Here is a 26,440-nt window from a genome sequence, read left to right on the forward strand (position 1 = left end):
TTACAGAGGTGTAAATGGCTATTGAGAACTGAATTCCGCCTGCTAGCTTTTGTTAAGTAGCATTACAGACAAGTTTCACCCAAGAGCAATGCCACCAATTCTGAAGACTATTGATAAAATAGTTTCATAAAGCCAGTGCAATTTGTTTACTCTGATATCAAGTTTCCTGACCATAAATCCAAACATGTAAATATAAACCACATCAAGAATTAGTGCCCTGGGAAAATCAACTGGGAGGAACTATCTCAAGCCTGACACCGGATGGCTGGAACAGCTGTATGTGCGGCCACAGAGAAGTCTGTATACGGGGTTTTGTTTGCCACACAAAACAGTTGTAGAAAGGACAAACACATACATAGTTAAAGAGTATTTTTCTTTTAACGGGCTGTCTTACAAAACCTATGTTTTGGTGGCTCCCTTGGTCCCCATTGTGCAGCCCCCTGGGTGGTCCCTTCCAGGGGGCCACTTGAAGGGAACACAATGCCAAAAATGAGGGAAGGAGGGGACAGCAACACAAAGGCCAACAGAGCGGGGCGGTCTGCAGCGGCAGGCTGCAGCTAGGGGTCAGCAAACAAGGCTCTCTCTCTTGACCCAGGAAACAAGGGCTCCTTCTCTATACCTGGAAACAGCGTGATTAAGCTGACAGCTTGAATTATGGGCTGCATTTTGTAGGGTACGGTCTGTCTGCGTTAAGGTCCTCTTTATTGTAGCAGAGGCCTCACAAGCAAAACCCTTGCCTTTTCCCCCTCTTTGGATTCAAAACATCATTCTCTTCCATTTTAATTTTCAGAACTACTCCTTCTCCCATATCACCTTTCCTTTTTTTTTTTTTTAAGTTGCTTAATGAGGTGCTGGGAGGCCTGAGAGAATTTATAATAGGGTGTTTCCCTCTACCCTTAAACAGAGATAACCAGCCTGAACCCATAATGAGATTTTAGCAGCCGAGTCATTAGCGATGGCTGCATAAAGGATGGTTCCTTTATGAAATGGATGTGTTCTTTTTTTTTTTTTATTATTTATTTTTTACCCCAAAGCCCCAGTAGATAGTTGCATGTCATAGATGCACATCCCTCTAGTTGCTGTACGTGGGACACGGCCTCAGCATGGCCAGAGAAGCGGTGCGTTGGTGCGCGCCCTGGATCCGAACCCAGGCCACCAGCAGCGGAGCGTGAGCACTTAACCGCCAAGCCACGGGGCCGGCCCTGAAATGGATGTGTTCTTAATTTGCTCTTTGATAGGTCTGTGGATCCCAAACTTAACACCTGAGTTGATAAAAATCCTCTTTGCTGGGAAGGTGAACACTGGAAACATTTACTCTTGCTCCCTGGATTTCCTTTAAATCAGCACAGATGTGTCGCCAGAGGGGTGTTGTCATTAGGGTGCTGGCTGCACCCTCCAATCTGAGGTGCACACAACAGATTTATGGAGCCAGTCACCTAAAGTGACCTGGCTTTAAATATCTGCTGCAAAAAAGAACATGGAGGGTCAATGTCTTATCGTACAACTTTATGCCTTTGAGGGTGCTCAGGGCAAGCTACCCCAGGAAGCACCACTCTGGTATGCGGATTATTTCGAGCTGAAGACAATAAGGACTCAGAGAACTCAGGAAGAATATTTGAGTTTCCCCTCCCAAACTGTCTAAAGAATTTAAAACAAAAGATCTGTTTCAGGAAAGAGTTATTATCATGACTGCTATAAAGATAATGTAGGATAGAGGTTACAATAGAAAAGGCACCAACAAGCCCATCTTATCGGAAGTTCTGTCTCTCTGGCCACATGCTCTAGATGGCCCTGCGAGGAGTTACCAGACAATCATTTACAAGGGAAGTCTCCATTTGTAAAGGTATCTCCCTCTCTGTATTGGGAAGAGAGGGAATGACCTCATTTCTAGAGACTTATCAACGTAGAAGGTGAGGCCTTAAAACTGCATAATAAACCTTACTCTTGTTTACAGTGCTTTAGTGATAATCTCCTGTAACTAACACCCCCGCCCCCAACATCCTCCTTGTCTTTGGTTGGACATGGTATTTAAGACGAGAATCTCTGCTATTGTGTTGAGAAACGCAGTGTCCCTGCTTTCTCCCATGTATACATGTTATTAAACTTGGTATTATTTTCTCCTGCTAACCTGTCTTGTTATTTGGCCAGCCATAAGAACCTTAAGGAAAAGGGCAGAGGGAGATTCCCCCTCTTCCCCCGACACCCTTCAGAAATGTCATACAATCAGGCCTTGTATTTTGACTAAATTTAAAGAATACTATGAACATAATAAATTTTTTTATTAGACATTATCATAATTGGTTCTATAATTAAACTCTAGAGGGCGCTTTTTGTAAAAGGGCATCTGATATTTTCAGGGTAGAATCATCTTTGCTGGAGCTTAAGGACTAACATAGGATCATAAAACAAAACACCAGACTTTTGCTGTTACACGTCTCTCCATCTGTCTCCACATGTGTGTATGTGCATGTGCGGGTGTACGTGCACCTGTAAGAGAAGAGACAAGGAGGACCAGACTGGGCTGGCAAAGATTATGCTACGTGAGGGGATCCAGGTAGATGGCAAATCAGAAGGCATGATGGGATGGTGGATGGGCTTACTGAGGGCTCAGGCAACGTTCAGACTCTGAAATAAGTTAGTATGTAACTTCTCTAGGATAAGTGAGTCTCCTTAGAAGCCAATTAACTCTGATGAATGGGAATGGGGTCTAGGGCAGTCACCCTCCACTGAGGAAGAGCTCAGACCTGTAGGGCAGGTCCCTCCCTGGGTTCTGACTCAGTGTTCGGGGCCCACCTCCATGATGACAATGAGATGGGAGTGGCAGCACCCTGGGAGGGCACCAGCAGGAAAGAGACTGAACACTTGGCTATTAACGTTTGCCTCCTGCTATGTGAGTATGGTAGAAATCAAAGACAGAATTACTGACAAAATTGTGCTGGTTTTCTGCTGGGTCCTTCAGAGGGCCAATACTGTATTAAAATGAAGAAGCTGAATCAATTTATTATTCAAATGCTCATTCACCTAAGAAGCTGCTAAAAGGAAGCCAAAAGAAACAAGAAAGTGAATGATAACAAACCATCATTATGAATGAATAAAGGGGATTAACCGGGAGGAAAGGCAGGCGGGATGCAAGCTAGGAAATAATGCCCTCCTGGGTAGGCCCTGGGAGCCAGGTGAAAAGGCTTCTCTTGTCAGTGTGCAAGTTCAGGGGATGTAAGACAAGCACATCCCCAATTCCAGGTAAGTACACCTTTCAAAACAGCAGAAAGCAGTTTCAGCTGTGCCCATGATTACAGATGTAATAATGCTCCAAAACAACCATGTCCAGCATACATCCATGTAATATATAACATCTGATCAGCAAGGACCATCAATCCCAGACCCAACACTGGAAATTCTTTTAGGGATTCAATTATCCCAGAAAGTAGTGCTTTTCAATGTTTAAGGTGGCAGAACACCTGGAATTCTTAGAACTTTCTGTAAAATATCATGAAGTACTGATATACGTCATTTCATCACACAAATTAGGACCATTTTTACTAGTGGACAATGAATATATGTATACAATATAAAAATCAAACCACTAACACAAATACCCATGATGAAAAACCAATCTATCAAACCTAACAGGATCAGCTGATTTCACATTTTTCATTATTATTCATTTGGTACTCTCATTCATTTTCTCTTCCAGTAGGCAAGCTATAGCAGGTAACCAAAGTTTTATTAAAATAATTTTGAGGAAGTTCTCAAAATTACAAAGATGTATTTTCCTAAAAATTGGAAAAGACCACTTGACTCAATCGCAGGAGAATTCTACTGGAATATATCTGAGAATCACTGCACTAAAGAAAACGAATCTAGCATTGTTTTAAGCAGCAGATTCAAACACACTTCCAGTCCACAAAAATGACAAGCAAATTAAAATGAATTTACACTGACAAAGGAAAATAGAAAAAAGTTAGACAACTAGTTGAAGGCCATTAAACACAAGGTGTTCAGAAGTGCTCCTCACATCTCTCTTGTAGGTTAAAGTAATACTGTAAGTCTCCTAACTGGGACTCAAAATAGTGAGATTCAGTACAAAAGCACAAGAAAACATATCAAGGTCTCACTTATTGCTTTTTGAGTTTTTCTTATCTGCTTGGCCTATCTGCACAGATTCCCTCACAAAAGCCCTCACTGAATGGAAGCTTTCCCACTCAGTTATCAAGCTCAAATGTTCCTTATCAAATCCCACCTTAAAATAAGTTTCGTTTTTCTAGAAGCCTATCACCAATAGCTCAACAACTGCTCTTCAAAAGGTGAGAAATATAAGTTTAAGAGAATAAAAGGGAAGATGAGCCATAAGGAACTGATCAAGTCTAAGATCAAGGCGCTGGCTGGCTTGGTTCCTGGTGAGGGCCCACTTCCTAGCTTGCAGACGGCTGCCTTCTTGTTGTGTCCTCACAGGGCAGAGAGAGGAGGAGAGCTCTCTCAGGTCTCTTCTCATAAGGGCACTAATCCCATCACGAGGGCCTGACCCTCATAACCTCATCTAACCTTAATTACCCACTAAGGGCCCATCTCCAAATACCATCACATTGGGGGTTCAGGCTTCAACATATGAATTCTGCAGGGACACAATTCAGTCCATAAGAACACCGCTGCCACCATCTTGTTCCTGGTCTAAGGATGAGGTCAGCACTGAGGATGACAGAGCAGGGAAACGGAAAGGACCTGGGTCTTTGATGACAAAAGTGAAGGGCAGTATCAACCAATCCCAGGGCCTGCTTTACTCCCGGACTTCCAGAAATAAACAAAAATGTGTTTATTGTTTAAGGCAGTTCGAGACAGTGTTCCCGTTATTTGCAGCCTGGTATATCAAGATAATTAATAGGTAAATGTTCAACAAGGCCAGAAAGCCAAGTTTGAAAAAAGAACTCTGATGGATGGCTTTTCCATAATTCAAATTTACATTTCATTGAAAAGAATTTAAGGGAGGTATCTTAAAATGACGATCCTACCCGTCACTCTGCTCCCCTACCATGTCTCCTTTTTATAAATACCAGTAACAGCAGAATCTTTGCTCTTGGTGTGGCTGGGCTAGCACAAAGCAGGGTCGAGGGGCTGTTCATGTGCTGGGTGTTGAGGGATAAGAAAAAGACCCCTGTAGCCCCTGAATGTGTTCCCCTGGCCTGCAGTGGTGCTATACGCTGCCACATGAGCCACTCCTTCAGCTGGAGTGACCAACAGTTCCCTAGACATGGGCCATGCTGGTCTGTCTCCAGGCCTGTGCTCCAGCCATTCCTCTCTTAAAATCTGGAATGGCTAATCTCCTTTAATCAGCCAAACCAATCACCATGGCTATTCTGGTTTTCTATTGCTTGTAATAGCTAACCTGAATTTAGTGGTGTAAAACAACAATCGACAACTTTTTGTTATGCTCATGGCTTCTGCGGGTCAGGAATTTGGACAGGGCACAGGGCAGGTGGCTTGTCTCTGCTCTGCAATGTCAGGGACCTCAGTCTGAATATCATGGGGTGATCTGGAACGCAGGTGATTGGAAATATCTGGAGGCTTCTACACTCACATCTGGGGCCTGGGCTGGACTAAATTCAGGCTCAGCTGGGCCTGCTGACTGCAACACTGACACATAGCCTCTCCCTGAGGCTTGTTTGCTGTTAGCCCCACTTTCTTGGAAACCTGGCCATATTCCAGTCTCTCCTACCTTATTTGAATCTTAAACAACCAAGACTTGACCCCTAGAGTCTCCTCTCCAACTTTTGAAACCATAGGTAAACTTGTTCCACTCAGAATAAACTACTTTTAGATCTCAAATTTGTATTGAAAGAGGTCTAATTTTTCTGCAGCCCTCGTGGAATTTGGCCTGCTGGTTCCCTCCCTAGCAGAGTGCAGGCCTGCTATATTCTCTCATCAGCCTCCCTAGTCTCTCTTTCCCCCTGCCCTCCCTTTCTCCCTCTCCCCAATCGCCTCCTCCCTCCCCTCCCTCTACATCTCTTATTTGGGTCTCGGAGTGCTGGGATAGGGCCTCTTAACACTCCATTGAGAGATGTCCCCCAAAATGTTGTAACTCACTTAAATATCAAATGATAAGAGGGATTCTAGGAAAACAGTGGCAGCACAGCCTTTATTTTTAAAAATCTCCCTGAATTCCCTTATATAAATATAAAAAAAAGATAGCACAACTAGGAGAGCAAACCAAAAATTCATGCATAATATCTATGACAAAATTATTTGACAAAATATGAGTGAGTGGAACAAACTACTGATAGCAACTAAACCCCCATTATATCTGCAATTGTACAGAAGGAAGTGGAGGGACAGCAGAAGTATGAATGACGTTCCTGAGAATGCAAGAACCTCCACATCGTCAAGCGGTACTCACTGGCAGGCTGAGGTGAGAAGGGCAGCCCATCTGGAAGGGGGCTGCAGGTCCACTTCAAGGGTTAGAACAGAGGGACTGCGGTAGGTGCAGGAGCAATCCGGGCCCTACCACTCCAGAACCTTAGCAGTCTAAGTGCCCTTTCAGCAGAGCTCTGCACTGAGGAGAAGCTGCTGGGAGGGAACTCTAAATTGAACTTAACTGGGACAATAACAGCAGGGGAAGAATCTTCCCATTTCAAGTGGAGGAGGGGAAAAGAGCCAAGGGATCTAAGAAAGTAAGAGGCCACATACAAACATTCTGGGAGAACAACAGAAGAGGGAGCTCTGGAGCCATAAAACTAGGAAAGCCAGCCTGGCCCACCTGCCCCTCCTGAGTGCAGGAGAACTCCTCTCACCAGACATAGGCCCAGAAAAGATTCCAGGTCTCTTTATCAGTAAAGCGCAGGTAACGACACCTCCACTGCATAGGGCTGTGGCAGCAGATGAGATAATGTATGTAAAGCAGCTGGCACAGCATCGGGTACACAGTAAGCACTCAAAGATGATCGAAATTATTACCATTATTATAAACATTAGCATATCAAGTTTAGATAACAACCTTAAGCCTAACTCTAACAAAAGATTAAAGATTTCAGTTAGGCCACAGTGAAGGGTGGTAAAATACCACTGTCCCACTCCAGAGGACATTTCCCAAGTTGTGCACCCCGGACTCAGCGCCCTTCTCCGCAGAACAGTACTACCCAGTACGTAATTGCTCAATTCTGCCTCTCGCCTTCCCTTTCCCCAGCTGCAGGCTGACCCTTTTCCAGCTGCTCACACATCCTTGCTTCAGAGAGCCTCTTACAGCTCCCTGGTCTACGATTTTCCTTTGTGATCAATTTTCCGCCCTGATTATCTTGTTTCTGGAAGGTATCTCAGCTTTTAGGAAAACTTCTGATCACACCCAATTGGATGATGATTTCCTGGTTGAACTCGCAGAGTTCTGGAGCCTCGCTGGTGACCTCATGTACTGATGCTAAGCACAAGCTCTACTTACGGTGCATCATACCCAACACTTCTCAGTGAAAAGGGCTAAATAAAACAAACTGTCCATTTTGTCAGGATTCTGATTCATTGATGCTAGAAATTAAATTTATCAAATTGCTAAGAGTCAGAGTAGGAGAGACAGAAGCCAAGTTCATTTCTGACTTAAAAAAAAAAAGAGGTTGGCCATTCCCTTTATATGTCATGTATGTCCCTGCATCTTGACTTCCAGAACCACACTATCAGATTACCATTAACTATCAAATGCCAACATGTGCCAGCCACTGTACCAGGTGCTTTAGCTGAAAAAATCAATCTGATGAAGATAGTAAACTAGAACTTTGAAGTCAAATTTAATTAGTCAAAAGATGATACTGGTCAAAAGGAGATCCAAGACTATAATCACAAAAGGTCATGGCTCTGCCAGTCTTCCTGTGGTCTAGAGCAGGGAAAGAGAAAGAGAACATTCCAAACAAATCAGTAAGTTCCTGATTTGTTTCTTGTGATCATCTCTAGTTAAAGAAAGGGAATTAGGGACAGGGCTAGCCTGACAGGAGAAATAAAAGGGAACAGGTTCATATTCTGGATAATTTTTCATAAATGTGTACAAAACATAATATTCTGAAATCACATATTCTCCATGTCAGCAGACGGTTATGAGTTTGGAAGGCTTTCTAGTAACCACACATAATAAAATAAGAAAGTACTGTGTATAATCTAAAAGGACAAATTGTTAAAAGACTTGGGAGGGCTCATCACAAGGAAAGAAAGATGAAATGGAAGGGGAGAAAACTGTTCCACCAATAGATTTAAAAGGTAAAAGACAAACTAAATTAGAAATGACTTTGTCAAAGCTATGCATTTCATAACTAAAACTGAAAGTGGCCAAACGATATCTGGTTTCCCCGGCCTTCAGAAAGGAAGCAGCAGCCAAGTGGAAGCGACTATGAGGGAGAAGGGAAGAAGAGACACCAGGTAGGCTTCAGGGTGCTGATACTATTTCTTGACTGGGTGGGGGTTACCAGCTGTGTTCACTCTGTGATAATTAATGGAGCAGTACACTCATGATTTGTTCACTAGTATGTAGGCTATACTTCAATAATAAAATTCATTTTAAAAAGAGCACATGACAAGGACTTCTGCTTCTTGTAAAGGCATCCTAGGTAATGCAGGCCAATCCTTGCACTAAGAACAAAAAAAAGTATAAAAAATATCTCTTTGATAGCTTAGAGAGATAAGGCAGTGATGAATTACAGGATCAAAACCTAGAAAAAAAGGAAATTCAGAGAGATAAGCCTAACATCTGGGGCAATTTTTCTTTGAAGGGCATGTGCCAATTCCAGAAAAGGCAGCTGAGAGTCTGAGAAGCTGAGTGGAGCTCCAGGCAATCCCACAGAGTGGGAGAATAAAAACTGAAGTCCAGGTCTACCAACGAAGGGGAACCCTAATAAATCACCCACACTTTGAACTGGAACTTCAAAGGGCTGCTTCCTGTGGATAATGGTGAAACTGAGTCTGGCCCTCAAAGGGACCAAGGCCTGGCTTCACACTGTCTCAATTCTTCAACCTGGATGAAAGGGACCCAGGATCACTTCTGCCCCAGGCGCCTGCCAGAAGCAAATGCAAATCCTCTTTAGAGGAGGAAAACTTCCTTGTCCTCAAATCACTCCCAAAATGCTCCTACACAATATCCATTCAAAAATTGCCAGAGATTTGAGAAAAACAAGACAAGAGTGATTAAAAAGCGAGAGAAAGAAAAGAAAACAGAAGCAGACCCATGGGGAAGAAATGGAGATCCAGTCTCTAAGGTACTTATACTGTCTGGAAAGAAAGTAAAAATATTAATTAACAATAGATTTTGAAAGGTCAGAAACTTATAGATGAAACAAAAATTAGTAAATATATAGGTGATTAGAATCATGTAATTATTAAGCTCGAGCTAACGGAAACATACAGAACCCTACCCAATGAAGAGTGAATATACATGTTTTCAAGCATTATGGGCATTTATAAACATTGGCCATTACTATGGCCAATCAACAAAGACCAAAGCACAGATGTTGTTCAGAACACATTTTCTGCCAACAATGTGATAAAATTGGAAATCTATAATGAAAAGAGAATCCTCTTTTCCCCTAATATGTTTAGAAACAACCAAAAATCATTTTACATAATACCTATGTCAAAGAAAAAGATATAATAATTATAAACATTTAGATAATTAAATTAAAATACTTAAAACTGAATGGGAGTGATAGCATTATTTGTCAAAACCAGTGGGGTGCAAGTCAAGCAGTACTTACATGGAAATTTAAAGCCTCAAAAGTATATGTTCTAAAATGGGAAAGATTGAAAATTAGGCATTCAACTCAGTTAGAAAAAACCACCTGGTAAAACCAAGCAAAGTAAAAAGGGAATAATAAAGATAATAACAGAAACAAACGAGATTTTTAAAAAGCAACAGATGGGATGAAATCTGATTATTTGGAGAAATTAATAAAATAGACAAATCTCATGCAGGATTGATTGATGAAAAAAGTTGGGCAGACATAAAATTATGAATGAAAAAGAAACATAATTATTGACACGGTAAAAATTCTAAAATATAGGGTCCAGCCCCGTGCCCTAGTGGTTAAGTTTGGCATGCTCTGCTTTGGCGGCCCAGGTTCAGTTCCCGGGCGTGGACCTACACCACTTGTCGGCAGCCGTGCTGTGGTGGTGACCCACACCCAAGATACAGGAAGACTGGCAACAGATGTTAGCTCAGGGATGATCTTCCTCAGAAAAAAAAAAAAAGAAAAAAAGAAAAAAATTGTAAAATATAAAAGCTGCCCACAAATTTGAAAACTTAGAAAAGTATTAAGAAACTAGAAAATTTTTCTAGTACACTCTACATTTTCAAAATTGACTCAAGATGAATGAAAACATCAATATACGTATAAGCATTTAAGAAACAGAAAAAGTAGACAAAAATTGAGAGAATTTTCATCAGTGCACCTGTCTTGCAAGAAATGTTACAAGTCCCTCTGGTTTTAACCTCTGCGAGTGTTCTCGGTATCCCCGACTCCTGCCTTTGCTCTAGGGCACCCACCTCTTCTGACTGAGGCCAGAAGCCTATGGTGAGAAGGGTGGGAAAGGCTGGGGAACCAGGTTCAGGTCGGTCAATGGAGACTTCTTTTAACATCTCCCGTACAGACACTGAGTGACAGTTAATGCCTACTTCGCTGACCATCTGGTCTGAGGACTGCTGCCCTCTTGGAAGCCTGGTTCTGGACTTGTAAAAATTTAAACCAAAATAAAGATAAGGAAAGTCTTAGATTTTTCAGATCAAAGTAGGTGAGCTAACAGGAGAGGCACAGGCAAGACTGGGGAATGAAGTGCCAGGCAGAACAGGAAGGGGATACACTGACAGGCCCACCTGCTGGCACCAGGTTATCTTTTCAAAAGTGTAATGCACACCCTTACTTTGGGAACAAAAGCGATCATTTGTGGGGCAGCAAGAAAAAGCTCAGGGGGCCACTTGTTGAGGGGCAGAGGTCAGGTCCAGGAAAAACAAGAGACAGTGGTGAAGAAAAAAAGCAAGTGAAGCAGACACCTGAAGGCATCATCACATCTGAAGGAACACTGAATCCATAAACATGCTGCCAGCTCCGCTTAGAGTGACTTGCAGGTAAATGCTACAAGAAACACAGTTTTATGCAAGAATTTCAGATGCAAGAACTTCCTTCCCATATTTAACTTTGAAGAGGGGCTAAATTAAAATCACTAGAGGAGATTCACTTCATGTGATCACATTTTTATGACCCTGAGAAACCAAGGCTTTCATTTATTTAGTGTAAAAGGCAGCATTACGTTTTGCTGTCAGCCATACTCCAGGGGGGAAGGAACAAAGCAACTCTGCGAGTGCTTTGCTCAGCTTGAAGAAGGGCACACAGCACTTCCTCAGCTTATTTGAGGCTGGAAGGCACAAAAATCAATACGGACAGAGCAAAAGGTCAAATTGCCACCGCTTAGTTTTCTTTTCTTTTCCTAATTAAATAATCTCATTTGCTTCTGGAGCTTCCTTATTCAACCTAATGAAATATTATCTCTGATATTCCAGTTTTTTAGGCAGTAGAGAGTTACTGGGAACCAGCCCAGGGTATCAGTTAAGAATACAGACTCTGGACCCAGACGGCCGAGCTCAAAGTACACTGAGCCACTTTGTGACTTTGAACATAACTTCTCTGTGTCTCAGTTTTCTCCTTTGTAAAAGGGTAATGATGATAGGAATAAATGGATTATTATAAACAAAGCTCTTCACAACAGTGCCTGGCACAGAGTGGGTGCTATTGAAGGGTACATCACCATTATGACTGTGATTTGCATGGTAGAGCACAGAAATTAAGAGCATGAATTCTGGCATCCGGCGGTCAGTTCGAATGCTAGCTGCACCTCTAGGGTTATTTAATCCTTCTAAACCTCACTTGAAATACTCCACTTGGCATCTGCAGCACAACTTCTTCTTGGTTCTCTTGATTCTTCCCTGCAGCTTCGCCTCAAACTCCTTTGCTGTTTCCTTCTCATTTTCCTGACCTTGAATGTGGAGCCAGGCCTTGGGCTGCTTTCCTATTCACACTCATTGCCTAATGTTCTTCTCAGGGTCCACGGCTTTAAAGTGCATTTATACTCTGATGATTCAGTAAAGTTGCAGGATACAAAATCAACATACAAAAATCAGTTGCATTTCTATATAACAATCCAAAGAAAACAATCCCATTTACAATAGTATCAAAAAGAATAAAATACTTAGGAATAAATTTAACCAAGGAGGCAAAAGACTTGTACATTAAAAACTACAAAACATAGCTGAAAGAAATTAAAGAAGACACAGACAAATGGAAAGATATCTCATATTCATGGATTGGAAGATTTAATATTGTTAAAATGTTCACACTATCCAAAGTGAGCTACACATTCAATGCAATCCCTATCAAAATCCCAATGGCATTTTCCACAGAAATAGAAAAACCAATCCTAAAATTCATATGGAACCACAAAGGACTCTGAATAGCCAAAATAACATGGAGAAAATGAACAAAGCTGGAGGAGTCACATCTACTGATTGCAAAACATATTACAAAGCTACAATAATCAAAACAGTATGGTACTGGCATAAACACAGACACACAGACAAATGGAACAGAATAGAAACCCAGAAATAAATCCACATATATATAGTCAACTGATCTTTGACAAGGGCATCAAGGAGGCACAATGGGGAAAAGATAGTCTCTTCAACAAATGGTGCTGTTATTCACATGCAAAAGAATAAAACTGGACCCTTATCTTACACTATACACAAAAATCAACTCAAAATAGACTTAAAAATCAACTTAAACATAAGACCTGAAACTGTAAAACTCCTAGAAGAAAACATAGGGGAAAAGCTGCCTGACATTGGTCTTAGCAATGATTTCTTAAATATGATATCAAAAGCACAGGCAACAAAAGCAAAAATAGATAAGTGGGCCTACATCAAACTAGAAAATTTCTACACAGCAAAGGAAACAATCAACAGAGTGAAAAGGCAACCTACAGAATGGGAAAAATATCTGCAAACCATATATCTGATAAGAGGTTAACATCCAAAATACAAAAGGAACTCTAACAACTCAACTGCAAAAAACCAAATAACCTGATTAAAAAATGGAGAAAGGATTTGAATAGATATTTCTCAAAAGACGATATATAAATGGCCAACAGGTATATGAAAAGATGCTTAACATTACTTATCATCGGGGAAATGCAAATCAAAACCACAATGAGATATCACTTCATACTTGTTAGGATGGCCATTATTAAAAAAAAAAAGGAAAGAAAAGAAAAGAACAAGTATTGTTGAGGATGTGGAAAAACTGGAACCCTGTGCACTATTAGTGGGAGTGTAAAATGTTGCAGCCGCTATGGAAAACAGCATGGAAGTTCCTCAAAAAATTAAAAATAGAACTACCATATGATCCAGCAATCTCACTCTGGGTATTTATCCAAAAGAACTGAAATCAGGATCTCAGAGACACAGCCGCACTCCCATGTTCACTGCAGCATTATTCACTGCAGCATTATAGCCAAGAGGGGGAAACAAACTAAATGTCATCGACAGATGAATGGATAAAGAAAATGTAGTATATACATGCAATGGAATATTATTTAGCCATAAAAAGAAGGAAATCCTGTCAGATGCTACAACATGGATGAACCTTGAGGACATCATGCTACACGAAAGAAGTCAGTCACAGAAGGACAAACACTGGTTGGTTCCACTTATATGAGATATCTGAAGTAGTCAAATTCATAGAAGTAGAAAGTAGAATGGCGGTTGCCAGGGGCTGGGGGAAGAGGGAAATGAGGATTTACTGCTCAATGAGTATGACGTTTCAGTCGTTCAAGATGAAAAAGTTCTAGGGATATGGTATACAACAGTGTGCTTACAGTTAACAATATTGTACTGTACATGTAAAAATGTTAACTTTTCAATAAATGGTGCTGGAACGGGATATCCACATGAACAAAAATGAATCTAGACACAGATCTTATACCCTTCACAAAAATTAACTCAAAATGGATCACAGACCTAAATGTAAAATATAAAACTATAAAACTCCTAGAAGATAACATAGGAGAAAGTCTAGATGACTTTGGGTATGGTGATAACTTTTTATTTGTTTATTTATTTTTTATTTTTTTCTGAGGAAGATCAACCCTGAGCTAACATCCACGCTAATCCTCCTCTTTTTGCTGAGGACGACCGGCTCTGCGCTAACGTCTATTGCCAATCCTCCTCCTTTTTTTTTTTTCCCCCCAAAGCCCCAGTAGATAGTTGTATGTTACAGTTGCACATCCTTCTAGTTGCTGTATGTGGGACGCAGCCTCAGCATGGCCAGAGAAGCAGTGCGTCAGTGCACGCCCGGGATCTGAACCCGGGCCGCCAGTAGCGGAGTGCACGCACTTAACCGCTAAGCCACGGGCCCGGCCCTGGTGATGACTTTTTAGACACAACACTAAAGACATGATCCACGAACAAAATAACTAATAAGCTAGACTTCGTTAAAATTAAAAAACTTATGCTCTGCAAAAGATAACATCAAGAGAATGAGAAGACAAGCCACAGACTGGGAGAAAATATTTGCAAAAGACACATCTGATAAAGGACTTATATCCAAAATATACAAAGAGCTCTTTAAAACTCAACAATAAGAAAACGAATAACCCAATTAAAAAACGGGAAAAGATCTGAACAGACACCTCACCAAAGAAGATATACAGATGGTAAATAAGCATATGAAAAGATACTCAACATCATATGTCATTAGGGAACAGCAAATTAAAACAAGAAGATATCATTACATACCTATTAGAATGGCTAAAATCCAAAAAAACTGACAATAACAAATGCTAACAAGGATTATAGAAACAAGAACTCTCATTCATTGCTGATGGGAATGCAAAATGGTACAGCCACTTTGGGAGACAGTTTGGGAGCCTCTTATAAAACTAAACATAGTCTTACCAAACAATCCAGCAATTGCACTCTTCGGTATTTACCCAAATGAACTGAAAACTTACATCCACACAAAAACCTGCACATGGATGTCTACAGCAGCTTTATTCATAATTGCCAACAATGTGGAAGTCACAAAGATGTCCTCCAGTAGGTGAATGGATAAACTGCAGTACATCAAGACAACATATTATTATTCAGCACTAAAAAGAAATGATCTATCAAGCCGCAAAAAGACATGGAGGAACCTCAAAGGCATATTACTAAGTGAAAGAACCCAATCTGAAAAGGCTACATACTATACGATTTCAAGAATATGACATTCTGGAAAAGCCAAAACTATAAACTGTAAAAGGATCAGTAGTTAGCAGGGGGTGGGGGTGGGGGTATGAATAGGTAGAGCACACAGGATTTTTAGGGCAGTGAAAATACTCTTTATGATACTATAATGATGGATACATGTCATTATACATTGTTCAAACTCATAGAATGTACAATACCAAGGGTGAATTGTAATATAAATTGTGGACTTTGGGTGATTATGATGTGTCAATGCAGGTTCATCAGTTGTAACAAATGTACCACTCTGGTGTAGTGGTACATTTGGTACATTGATGATGGGGGAGGCTATGTATGTGTAGGGGCAGGCGGTATATAGGAAATCTCTGTACCTAATTCTTAATTTTATTGTGAACCTAAAACTGTTCCAAAAAATAAAGTCTTAAAAAATGTTAAGAGGATAGATCTCATGTTATGTATTATTTTATTTTATTTTATTTATTTATTTTTCCCCCCCTAAGCCCCAGTAGATAGTTGTATGTCATAGTTGCACATCCTTCTAGTTGCTGTACGTGGGACGCGGCCTCAGCATGGCCGGAGAAGCGGTGCGTCGGTGCGCGCCCGGGATCTGAACCTGGGCCGCCAGCAGCGGAGCGCGCGCACTTAACCGCTAAGCCACGGGGCCGGCCCTGTATTTTTTTTTAAACACAAAAAATATACGTATATCCAGAATTTGACACTTCTCACTGCTGCCACCCTGACCCAAGGCACCACCACCTACTCCCTAGATTACTGTAATATTCTCTAAACAGGTCTCCTTGCTCCCACCCTGTCCCCTACAGTTCATTTTCCATTAAGCAGCCAGAGTGGTTCTTCACCTCCCTTGAAGCACAATCCAAAGTTCTTCCTACAGCCTACAAGACCCTTTGTGATGTGGCCCACTGATATTTCTCTCACTCCATCTCCTACCTTCCTCACTCACCTGTTGTGGTCCAGCTGCACTGGCTTCTTTGCTGTTCCTAGAAACACCACGTATGCTGCCACTAGAGGGCCTCTGTACTTGCTGTTCCTGCTGCATGGTATTCTCTTCCTCAAGATATATCCCACTCATCTCCAAGACACTGAAGGAGAGAAATGAAACATAAATTGATAAACAAACAAATATACCAGGGTGAAAATTAAGGTAACAAAGAATAAAGCAGGTTAAATAGACAGAGAAGGCATGGGTACAATTTAATGTGGCTTACTCTCACTCACTTTAGATCTCCTCTCAAATGTCAAATCACCACAGAGACTTTCCCTGAGTATCCTACACTAAATTGCATCTATGCATTCTCTATGCACTTAACCTGCTCGTTCTTTGTCATAATATTTTCACACAGATTGTTTATTGGTTTGTGTTTTCTTCCTCCCCTCCACACGCATGATCATAAATACCATAAGAGCAAGAGTAGTGCCTGGGACAGAGTAGGTACTCAGTAAATATTTAATGTTAAATGAACAAAGTCCTATACTAGCTATCTATAGACTCGTAACAAACTACCCCAAAGCTTTGTAGCTTAAAACAACAACCATTTTGGGGCCGGCCCCGTGGTGTAGTGGTTAAGTGTGCGCTCTCCGCTGCTGGCAGCCTGGGTTTGGATCCCGGGTGGGCACCACGCACCACTTGTCAGGCCATGCTGTGGCGGCATCCCATATAAAGTAGAGGAAGATGGGCATGCATGTTAGCTCAGGGCCAGTCTTCCTCAGCAAAAAGAGGAGGATTGGCATGGATGTTAGCTCAGGGCTGATCTTCCTTACACACACACACACACACACAAAAAACAATAATAAAAAAAAAAAAACACCGCCATTTTATTCTATCTAATGACTTTGTGGATCAGAAAATCAGTCAGGGCTTGGCTGAGTGGATTCTTCTGTTTTAGGTATTATTGAGAGAGGTTATTCAGTGATATCAGCTGGTGGATGCACTTGGTAGAGGGTCCAAGAAGGCTTCGCCTACATGTCTGGTACTTTGGAGGGGATAGCTGCAAGGATGGGCACAGCTGGAACCACAGTCTAGAGCACCTACACATAATTTCTTTACCACGGCAGTCTCAGAATAGTCAGACTTCTTACATGGTGGTTCAGGGTTCCAAGAACACATGTTCCAGCAAAAAGAGTGGCAACTGCACGGCCTTTTATAACTCAACTTTGGAAGTCATAGAGGATCAATTCTACCATGCTCTATTTGGTTGAAGCAGTCATAAGCCCATCCATATTCAAGGGAAGGGGAGAGAGATCCCATCTTTTAATAAGAGGAGTGTTGAAGAATTTGCAGCCATATTTCAGATTGCTACAACCCCATACCTCACAGTACAGAGCTTTGGGCCTACTAGGTATTCAGGAAATTTTGGTTGACTCAAAATGGAATTACAAAATGGGATTTTCAACTAAGGTACTATAACTAGAAGAGAGAACAGTTTGGTTCTTTAATACAGGGGTTTATAAAAAATAATTAATTTTAAATGGTCTACATAATTTCAAAACCAAAAAACTAAACATCAAACTCAAAACAGACCATCTATGAGGGGCTCACCAATAGACTGGACATAGCTGAGGAAAGAATCAGTGAGCTTGAGGATATGTCAGTACAAATTTCCCAAACTGAAATGCAAAGAGAAGGAAGAATGAAAAAAAAATGGGACAGAACATCCAAGAATTGTAGGATAATTACAAAGGGTGTAACATACAAGTAATGGGAATACCAGAAGGAGGAGAAAGAGAGAAAGGAGCAGAAGGAATATTTGAAGTAATAATGGCTAAGAATTTTCCAAAGTTAACAACATATACCACCAAACTACAGATCCAGGAAGCTCAGAGAACACCAAGTAGGATAATTACCCAAAAAATCTACACCTAGGAATATCACAAAAATCCTTAAAGTGTATGTACCTAACAACAGAGCATTGAAATACACAGGCAAAAAGTGATAGAACTGCAAGGAGAAATAGATAAAGCCACTATTATAGTTGAATAGTCACCTCTGTCGGTGACTAACATATCCAGCAGGTAAAAAGCAGCAAGGATATAGCTAAACTGAATAGCACCATTAAATTGGATCTAATCGACATTTATAAGATACTTCATCCAACAACAGCAAAATACACATGGTCACATGGAACGTTTGCTAAGACAAACCACATTCTGGGCCATAAAACACACCTCAACAAAGTTACAAGAACAGAAGTCATAGAAAGTATGTTCTGAGACCACAACAGAATTAAACTGAGATCAATAACAGAAATATAGCTAGGAAATCTCAAAATATTTGGAGATTAAACAACACACTCCTAAACACATGGGTAAAAGAGGAAGTCTCAGAAGAAATTTAAAAATATTTTGAACTGAACGAAAATGAAAATACAACTTATCAAAATTTGTGGGATGCAGTGAAAGCAGTGCTTCCAGGGAAATTTATAGCACTGAATGCACACATTAGAAAAGAAGAAAGCTCTAAAAGTCAATAATCTAAGCTCCCACCTTAGGAAACTAGAAAAGAGAAGAGCAAATTAAATTCAAAGTGAGCAGAAGAAAAGAAGTAATAAAATTTAGAGCAGAAACCAATGAAATTGAAAATAGGCAAACAATAAAGAAAATCAAAAGACAAAAAGCTGGTTCTTTGGGGAAAAACCCAACAAAATGGATAAACCTCTAGCCAGGTTTATTAGTCTGCTCAGGTTGCCATAACAAAATATCACAAATTGGGTGATTTAGACAACAAAAATTTATTTTTTGCAATTCTAGAGGCAGGGAAGTCCAAGATCAAGGTGTCAGCTGATTTGGTTCCTAGTGAGACTTGCAGATGGCCACCTCTCACTGTGTCCTCACATGGCAGAGAAAGAAAGCTCTGGTGTCTCTTCCTCTTCTTTTAAGAGACCAGCCCTATTGGATAACGGCTTCACCCTTATGATCTCATTTAATCTTTATCATCTCCTCATAGGCAATCTCATTTAAAGCTCAGGGTCCTCTTCCAAGTTCACTGGTTGTTGGCAGAATTCAGGTCCTCGTGGCTATAGGACTGAGGCCCTCAGCTCCCACAGGGCACATACCATCGTCTGCCACGTGGCCTTCATCACAAGATGGCAAGTTTGCTTCTTCAGGTGAACAGGAGAGTATCTCAGCTGCTTTGAATCTGATTTCAGTAAGTGCCCAGTCCCTTTTAAAGGTTGATCTGTTTAGGTCTGGCCCACCCCGAACAATTCCTTTTTGATTACCTCAAAGTCAACTGATTTGGGGACTTTCATTATGTTTGCAAAATTCTTCACCTCTGTCACGTAACATAGCCTAATCACAGAAAGGAAATCCTTCAAACTCACAGTCCTGCCCACACGCAAAGTGAGGGGATTATACAGAGTGTACATCAGGGGGCAGGAACCTCAGGGGCCATCTCAGAATTCTGCCCACCAGTGTATACAATTAATCCTGATGAAACTAATGATGTCAGATTAATTCTCCTAAATCAAGTTACTCACCATACCACTCTTCTCTTAAAATAACCTTCAATAGTTCTGGAAAACACAGAGAAGGAACTTTAAATTCTTTACCCTGATATTCAAGGTCTTTCTCAAACATGACCCAGGCAACATTTTAAACCTTTACTCCAACAAGCCCTGCTCAATGAGCCCTTAGTCACACGCTTTGCTCTGCCCTCCCACGCCCTTTGTGTTCTCTGTATCTGCATTCCTTCTTGCACTCTTCCTCCAGACCTCATTCACTCCTTTCCCTCCTCCTTCTTATTCAAGCCTTTACAGCCTTCAAGATGCTGCATCAACACCCCGGGATAAAACCTTTCCTGACCCTTTTGACTCACACTGAGGTTATCTTCATTTGAATTTGTCCTCAAGTACTGTGGTGGATTGCAAAAAGCAACCGTAATCTTCCCATTCCTGTGTGCAATCATTTGCAATGTGACTTTGCCACTCATCCCATCAAGAGGTGGATTATATTTTTTCACCTCTTGACTCTAGGCTGGGTCCTGTGACTTTCTTTAGCCAATGGGACATGAGCAAACCTGACACAAGCAGACACTTTAAAGCATTTGTGCACTGGGGCTTGCCCTCTTGCTGTGCTGGGAACCCTGCTACCACCACCAGGTGACTGAGGTTGGACTACTCTACTGGACGATAAGGGACACCTGGCCAAATAATTCTTGTAGCCCCAAATGACACTGGGCCAACCACCTGGCACCTGAAAAATAATAAATGTCTGGTGTTTTAGGTCATGGAGCTTTGTACCAATGTTTGCAGCAAACTACTCTTTAACAATGAGATTCAAGGTCCTCCTTTTTAACAACATTGCTTTTACTCAGCTTCATTCTAATATGCTTCCTTGTGAGAAATGTGAATTATAGCTTGCAATGAAGGAACTGTGCAGGAAGCACAAGCTGGTCTTCAATTATCTGGAAATATCCATGGGGGTGGGTCATGAACCTTCTCAAAGATGCTTGGCTTTTAAACAGAGAAGCAATCCATATGTCCATCAACAGATGAATGGATAAACAAAATGTGGTATATCCATACACTGGAATATTATTTAGCCTAAAAAGGAATGAAGTTCTGATACCTGCTACAACATGGATGAATCTTGAAAATGTTACGTGAATTGAAATAGACCAAAAGGACAAATATAGAAGGGGGACAAAAAAGTTTTGGAAATAGGTAGTGGTGATGGTTGTACAATATCATGAACATAATTAACGTCACTAAATTGTACACTTAAAAATGGCAAATTTTATGTTATATACATTTTAACACAGCATTTAAATATTAATAATATAATATGCCAAAAACTCTTGAATTATACACTTTAAATGGGTGGATTGTATGGTACGTGAATTATATCTCAATAAAGCTGTTAAAAAGTTTTTTTAAATAAAACAAACAAAAAACAAGAGAAAACACCACCAAAAGTCACCCTTGATTTCACTTTTCTCCTCAGATGGAAACTACGCTGCATACTGCACATCTATTTCCCCTTCACTGCCAGGAAGCTTAAGACCAAGTTTTATGTTCAAGGTCAGCAACTCAGCTGGCACATAGATGTGCTCAAACATAGTATCTATCATCATTCTCATCAAATCAGAGGTTCCGCTTTCCTGTTCAGATCCTTCTATGTGTCTTCCTTTGTCCCATCTCTCGATCTTTGTTAACTAAAATTCATTCAAGTGACTTTTCTCCAGGCCCCCAACAGACCCTAAAGTAAACTGAGATAATGAACCTTTGAGGTCATAGTATTAGCTCTGTAAATATGACACTATAGTCTCAGATGAATAATTAACCCTCAGAGCAAGGAGAAGAGCTCATGCTAAAGAGGAAATAAGAGAACGCAGCGCCTCAAAAGCGGTGAGGATGTCAGCAGTTTAACCAGGATCATTTAAACCACCTTCAACCTATTCCTGGGTAGTACTTTTTTTTTTGTTTTGTTTATTTATTTATTTATTTTTTCCCCCAAAGCCCCAGTAGATAGCTGTATGTCATAGATGCAAATCCTTCTAGTTCCTGTATGTGGGACACGGCCTCAGCATGGCCCGAGAAGCGGTGCGTCATTTGCGCCTGGGATCCGAACCTGGGCCGCCAGCAGCGGAGTGCGCGCACTTAACCGCTAAGCCACAGGGCCGGCCCCTGGGTAGTACTTTTACCACAGAAAAATCAATGGGCTCAAATTTGGTAACAGACAGAAAACAACCATTGCTGACTGACCTTTCATCCTGGGACCATTCCATTAGGACAAACTATTCAAAAATTCCCCAAATGCCCATATTTTCTAACAAATTTTGGAAAACTATATCCCAAAATTCTGAGGAACTTGGCTTTAAGATCATAGGAAAAAGTCAGTCATATAGGAGAAGGAGAGAGAGAACATTCTTAATTCTATACACATACCCAACTTTTTTCATCTCAGAAAAAGCCTGAGTCCTGGGTAAGTACGCTAGTCCCCCAGTTAATCCACCAAACTACTTACTTGTCCAATGAATTGCTATAAAAAGAAGCCTACAAATACGAAACCCAAAACAGATACATTCTATCTCTAGTAATAAAGTTTCTGATGATGTAGTATATAATACCTGTACCTCTTTGACGAGAGAAGTATTCTTACTAGAAAAATCCAATGGGGGGCCAGCCCGGGGGCACAAGCGGTTAAGTGCATGCGCTCCGCTGCGGCGGCCCGGGGTTCGCTGGTTTGGATCCCGGGCGCGCACTGACGCACCACTTGTCAAGCCATGCTGTGGCGGCGTCCCATATAAAGTGGAGGAAGATGGCCATGGATGTTAGCCCAGGGCTAGTCTTCCTCAGCAAAAAGAGGAGGATTGGCAGATGTTACCTCAGGGCCGATCTTCCTCACACACACACAAAAAAATCCATTTGGCTTGCCACTCTAATAAATCAAATTTCCCAATGACAGGAACCATGTTGGTTCTTCCATCCACAGTACAAGTACTTTGTACTTGGATGTGCTATTAATAAATATTTCTTGAACATCACTTTAAAGTCAATCAGACTATAAATTAAAATTTTCACCATAAGTAGATAATGAATGGTAAGAGGCAATACATTAAAGGTGCAACGCTGCTCTAAAAGAGAACATATCCCCTCATATACAAGGATGCCCACTTGGCTTTTCACTGTTGCTGGGACTGTTGGAAAGAAAGAGTGATGGCATCACAGTGTAACAGAAAATTCTAGTGGTGCCATGTGGGTTGGGGAGGCAGGCTGTATGGAAGGTCTGCCCCAACGGCCTCCGTGTCATTCCTATGCCCCTAGCCTTGATTTCCTCATTTTTAAAAGGCGAGATCTACCTTAGTTTGTTACGTAGGTTCCTTCCACTCCTAAAAGAGATTTGATGCTATTAGAGTTATTTTTCATTGCAGAATTGGTTTTCAACAGTTTCCATGTTTTCTACACAATTCCACCTAGTACCTCCAATCAATAATAAAAAATTATACATGAGCTTTCATGAGTTGGATATTATAATAAGTGCTCAAAATGTATAACACTGATGTTGTTCCTATTTAACATTAAAGATTCCAGTGTCCTCATATTTACATTCAGAAAAGGAAAGCTGGCTTAGATATACACTTAGAAGAACTTATTAACTCATATTTAATCGTATGACAAAAATGACACCATGGCAAGGGATATTAGGATTAAGCAAATTAATTAGATACAAAGTTCCTAGCCTCTAAAGCTGAATTCCTAGTAAGTTTAACCGTTTGTCACCTTCTGTGTTACCACAACTTCAAAATGATTTGTTTTCTTAAAAGGCTGGAGGGTAGGGGTGGGGGGAATGACTTATGAATTAACCAGGGATTGTTTGGATATAATTATAAACTGCAAATCACCATGATTTCAATGATATTCAGACTTTTAAAGCTATTTTATAAAAAAAGAAAAGAAAGCAAATTAGACCTTTGCTAAGAGATTATTTATGAGTAAGGAACTTATACATTCATGACTGAGTGTTCGACAATACATTCCCAGTGGAATGATCTCTAAAAATGTCTATAATTAAAAACAGAATAGTAAAAAAAAATTCAATGGCTTACTCTCTTGTTGGTGAGTTAGTGGAGGATTCCTTTTTTGAATCAGGAGAGCTTAGAGTTTGCAAAATACAATTATGTTTTTCGGTGGATAGGGCACCTCTTTCTTGCTCAGAGTGGATTAATTTTAAGGCCTCTATTCCATCTTCTCCCTCCATCTTGTCACTCGGATTTGGCTGTGGTTCTGGACTCTCTAAAATCAGATCATCTTCACTTACGGCAACTGTGAGGTCACTGCTGCTGCTCAGACTTTCCTCCTCCTGCTGTTGCTGCATTTTCCTGAAGGGCTTCTGTGCCTCGGGGTCCCCGTGAGGAGGATGATCTGGAAGAGGGGATATGAAGAGACTACTGATCACTAAGTGCAGGGAGAAGCGAGGTAAGACGTTCCACCTCACGGAATGGGATTATTTATCAGTTAAAACATGTAGAAACGATCCATGATTAATTACAGTATTTAAAAACTCATTAAAAATATTTTATTAAATATATTAAAAATATAACAATGAGTTTAAAAATCAGAGAATTCGCTTGTAAGAATATTTCCACATACATATTTAAGAATTCATTAGAATGGAATTTGTTGGCAAAGTCACCACTGTACTTTGTTTTTTGACAAAAGATAAAATTAGAGAGTACACTTTGTTCTTACATAAGACCACTACCACCCAGAAAAACTAAATACCAACAAAAATCAGCAAACAATCTCAGCCTCTCACCCCACCTGAGAAACCTTCCTGAGCAGAATGCTTCTCTTGAGAACACTTACTTTCAGATGCACAGTATTCTGAGACTGATATCGGAGCGACTGGTAGTCTGGCACTGTCTTCCTTGACTTCAATATGTTCCCGTGTCAGTATTTCTCCCTGTGATGCCCCTGATCTGCTGGAACTGTCACACTTTAAATCAGTGGTTCTGCTCCCTGGACGTAATCTTCCCCGTAACAGGGAATGGAGTTCAGCAGACTTTTTGCTTTCAGATAAATTACTCTTGCCGTGACGTGAGTTGCTTCCTATCTCCAAGCAATGAGTCTGTTCCTCCTCAGACAATGGGCTGGCTGTGACTGGCGTTTTCTCACCAATCTGAAGAGATGTCCTTCCATCTATTTTGTCAGACTTATTTAAGCACTGTGTGCCACTATTAGTGCAGACTACATAGCTGTCTGTCACATCACTGCTCTGGGCTGTCTGTTGCTGTGAACGTGGGTCAAGAATTGTTCTGAAGTTCTTCGTGGGTTGGGGAGATTTCTGCTCTGTACTAACATCTCCAGCGCTTGAGATGGCTGACATTTGGCGGCCCATAAAGATTGTTGCTGGTTGATACAATCCTCTTGACACAGCTGTCCCCAAGTTAATCCCTGCCTGCATTGCAACCTGCAGCACCAAAAGAGACGTGAGTTAAATGTATTGTGTATGAACAATTAGGTTGTTTAGGTTGTTTTCAGAAATGAAATGAGGAAAAGGAAGCATCACCATTGAAATCAACAGCTACCATGTTTATAAAACTCACGGCTTCCTACAAAATGAATGAGCAAAAAACTGGTATAGTCCATACTCTTTAATTTTAAAAACAGTGTTGGTTCACAAAGCAAATATTGTCAAGGAACTATGGAATCTATATTTTTCAAAAAGAAATGCATACATTGCACAACTATGTGAATGTACTTAACGCCACTGAATTGTACACTTAAATGTGGTTAACATGGTAAATTTTATGTTATGTATATTTTAGCACAAGCAAAAAAAACAGCTGTGAGTTCTAGCCACTTTCCTCAGAGATGCTCAGATTTGATGGAGCTAGGAAGGTACCTGATGGAAAAAAAAAAAAAGGGAGAGGGAGAGAAAGAGATGCATACAAAGGACTACCAGAGGTTTCAAAACTCTATTTCTGGTAATATGTGTAATATAAAAAACCCTCCAATAATAACATTCAAGATTGCATTATAATATTCTGCATATGTGCAAACAGCCATAATTTCTAGTCAACCTCAAATAACAACAACAGTTTTTCCTGAACATTTTCAAATAATTTTAAATACATTTAAAGCAATTTAAATTTACTGGCACGTCTATCAGGAGAATGAACATTGTCTCTTCCTTGAAAAGAGAGAGGGGAGGGGAGAGGTGGAAAAAGAAACAGAAGCAATTGGTTCAGTGGCTTGATCAAGGACGCACAGTGGGAAGCAGAACTGGAAGTAACAACCCTGAAGCCTTGAGGAATTTAAGTGCTTTTCTTCCAAAGAGACCAAAGCATCTCCACATATACAGTAGCATTTAGTTCACAGAGCCCTACAGAATAGATGGGGAGACATATTTGCACCCCTTTTCTGCATATGGAAAAACTGAGGCCCAAATGTTCAGACAGAAAATGCCATAAACACAGCTGAAACAGAATCAGGTGTTGCTTCTCTTCAAATATACCATCTCTTCTATTCCAAAAAATAAAAGAAACAACTTTGATGTTAAAAACAAATGAACAGAGATGTCAGAGAAAATGGTAGAATAAGAACCTCTCAAAATTCTATGTTTCATAAAAGAAACAGTGACACTGGAAAACATCTTCGACACTGGAAAATAACTTAGAATTCTGGAGATTAACCACAGGCTTGCAGCAATCAGGGGAGCATTTACTCAAGA

At 40.6% G+C, this 26,440-nt stretch overlaps 1 protein-coding gene across 1 annotated transcript in view; it reads right to left on the reverse strand.

Annotated features, from left to right (window-relative positions):
- Nucleotides 1-25,171, reverse strand: part of LOC131394475 (centrosomal protein kizuna-like) — a 66,017-nt gene extending 40,846 nt beyond the window's left edge. The window contains 2 exon segments of the mRNA XM_058525847.1: nucleotides 23,814-24,129; nucleotides 24,574-25,171. Coding sequence (XP_058381830.1) covers nucleotides 23,814-24,129; nucleotides 24,574-25,171 — 914 coding nt within the window.
- Nucleotides 25,172-26,440: the final 1,269 nt, after the last annotated feature.

The sequence above is a fragment of the Diceros bicornis genome, chromosome 30 (genome assembly GCF_020826845.1).
Source record: "Diceros bicornis minor isolate mBicDic1 chromosome 30, mDicBic1.mat.cur, whole genome shotgun sequence".
In the NCBI taxonomy this organism is placed as follows: Eukaryota; Metazoa; Chordata; class Mammalia; order Perissodactyla; family Rhinocerotidae; genus Diceros; species Diceros bicornis.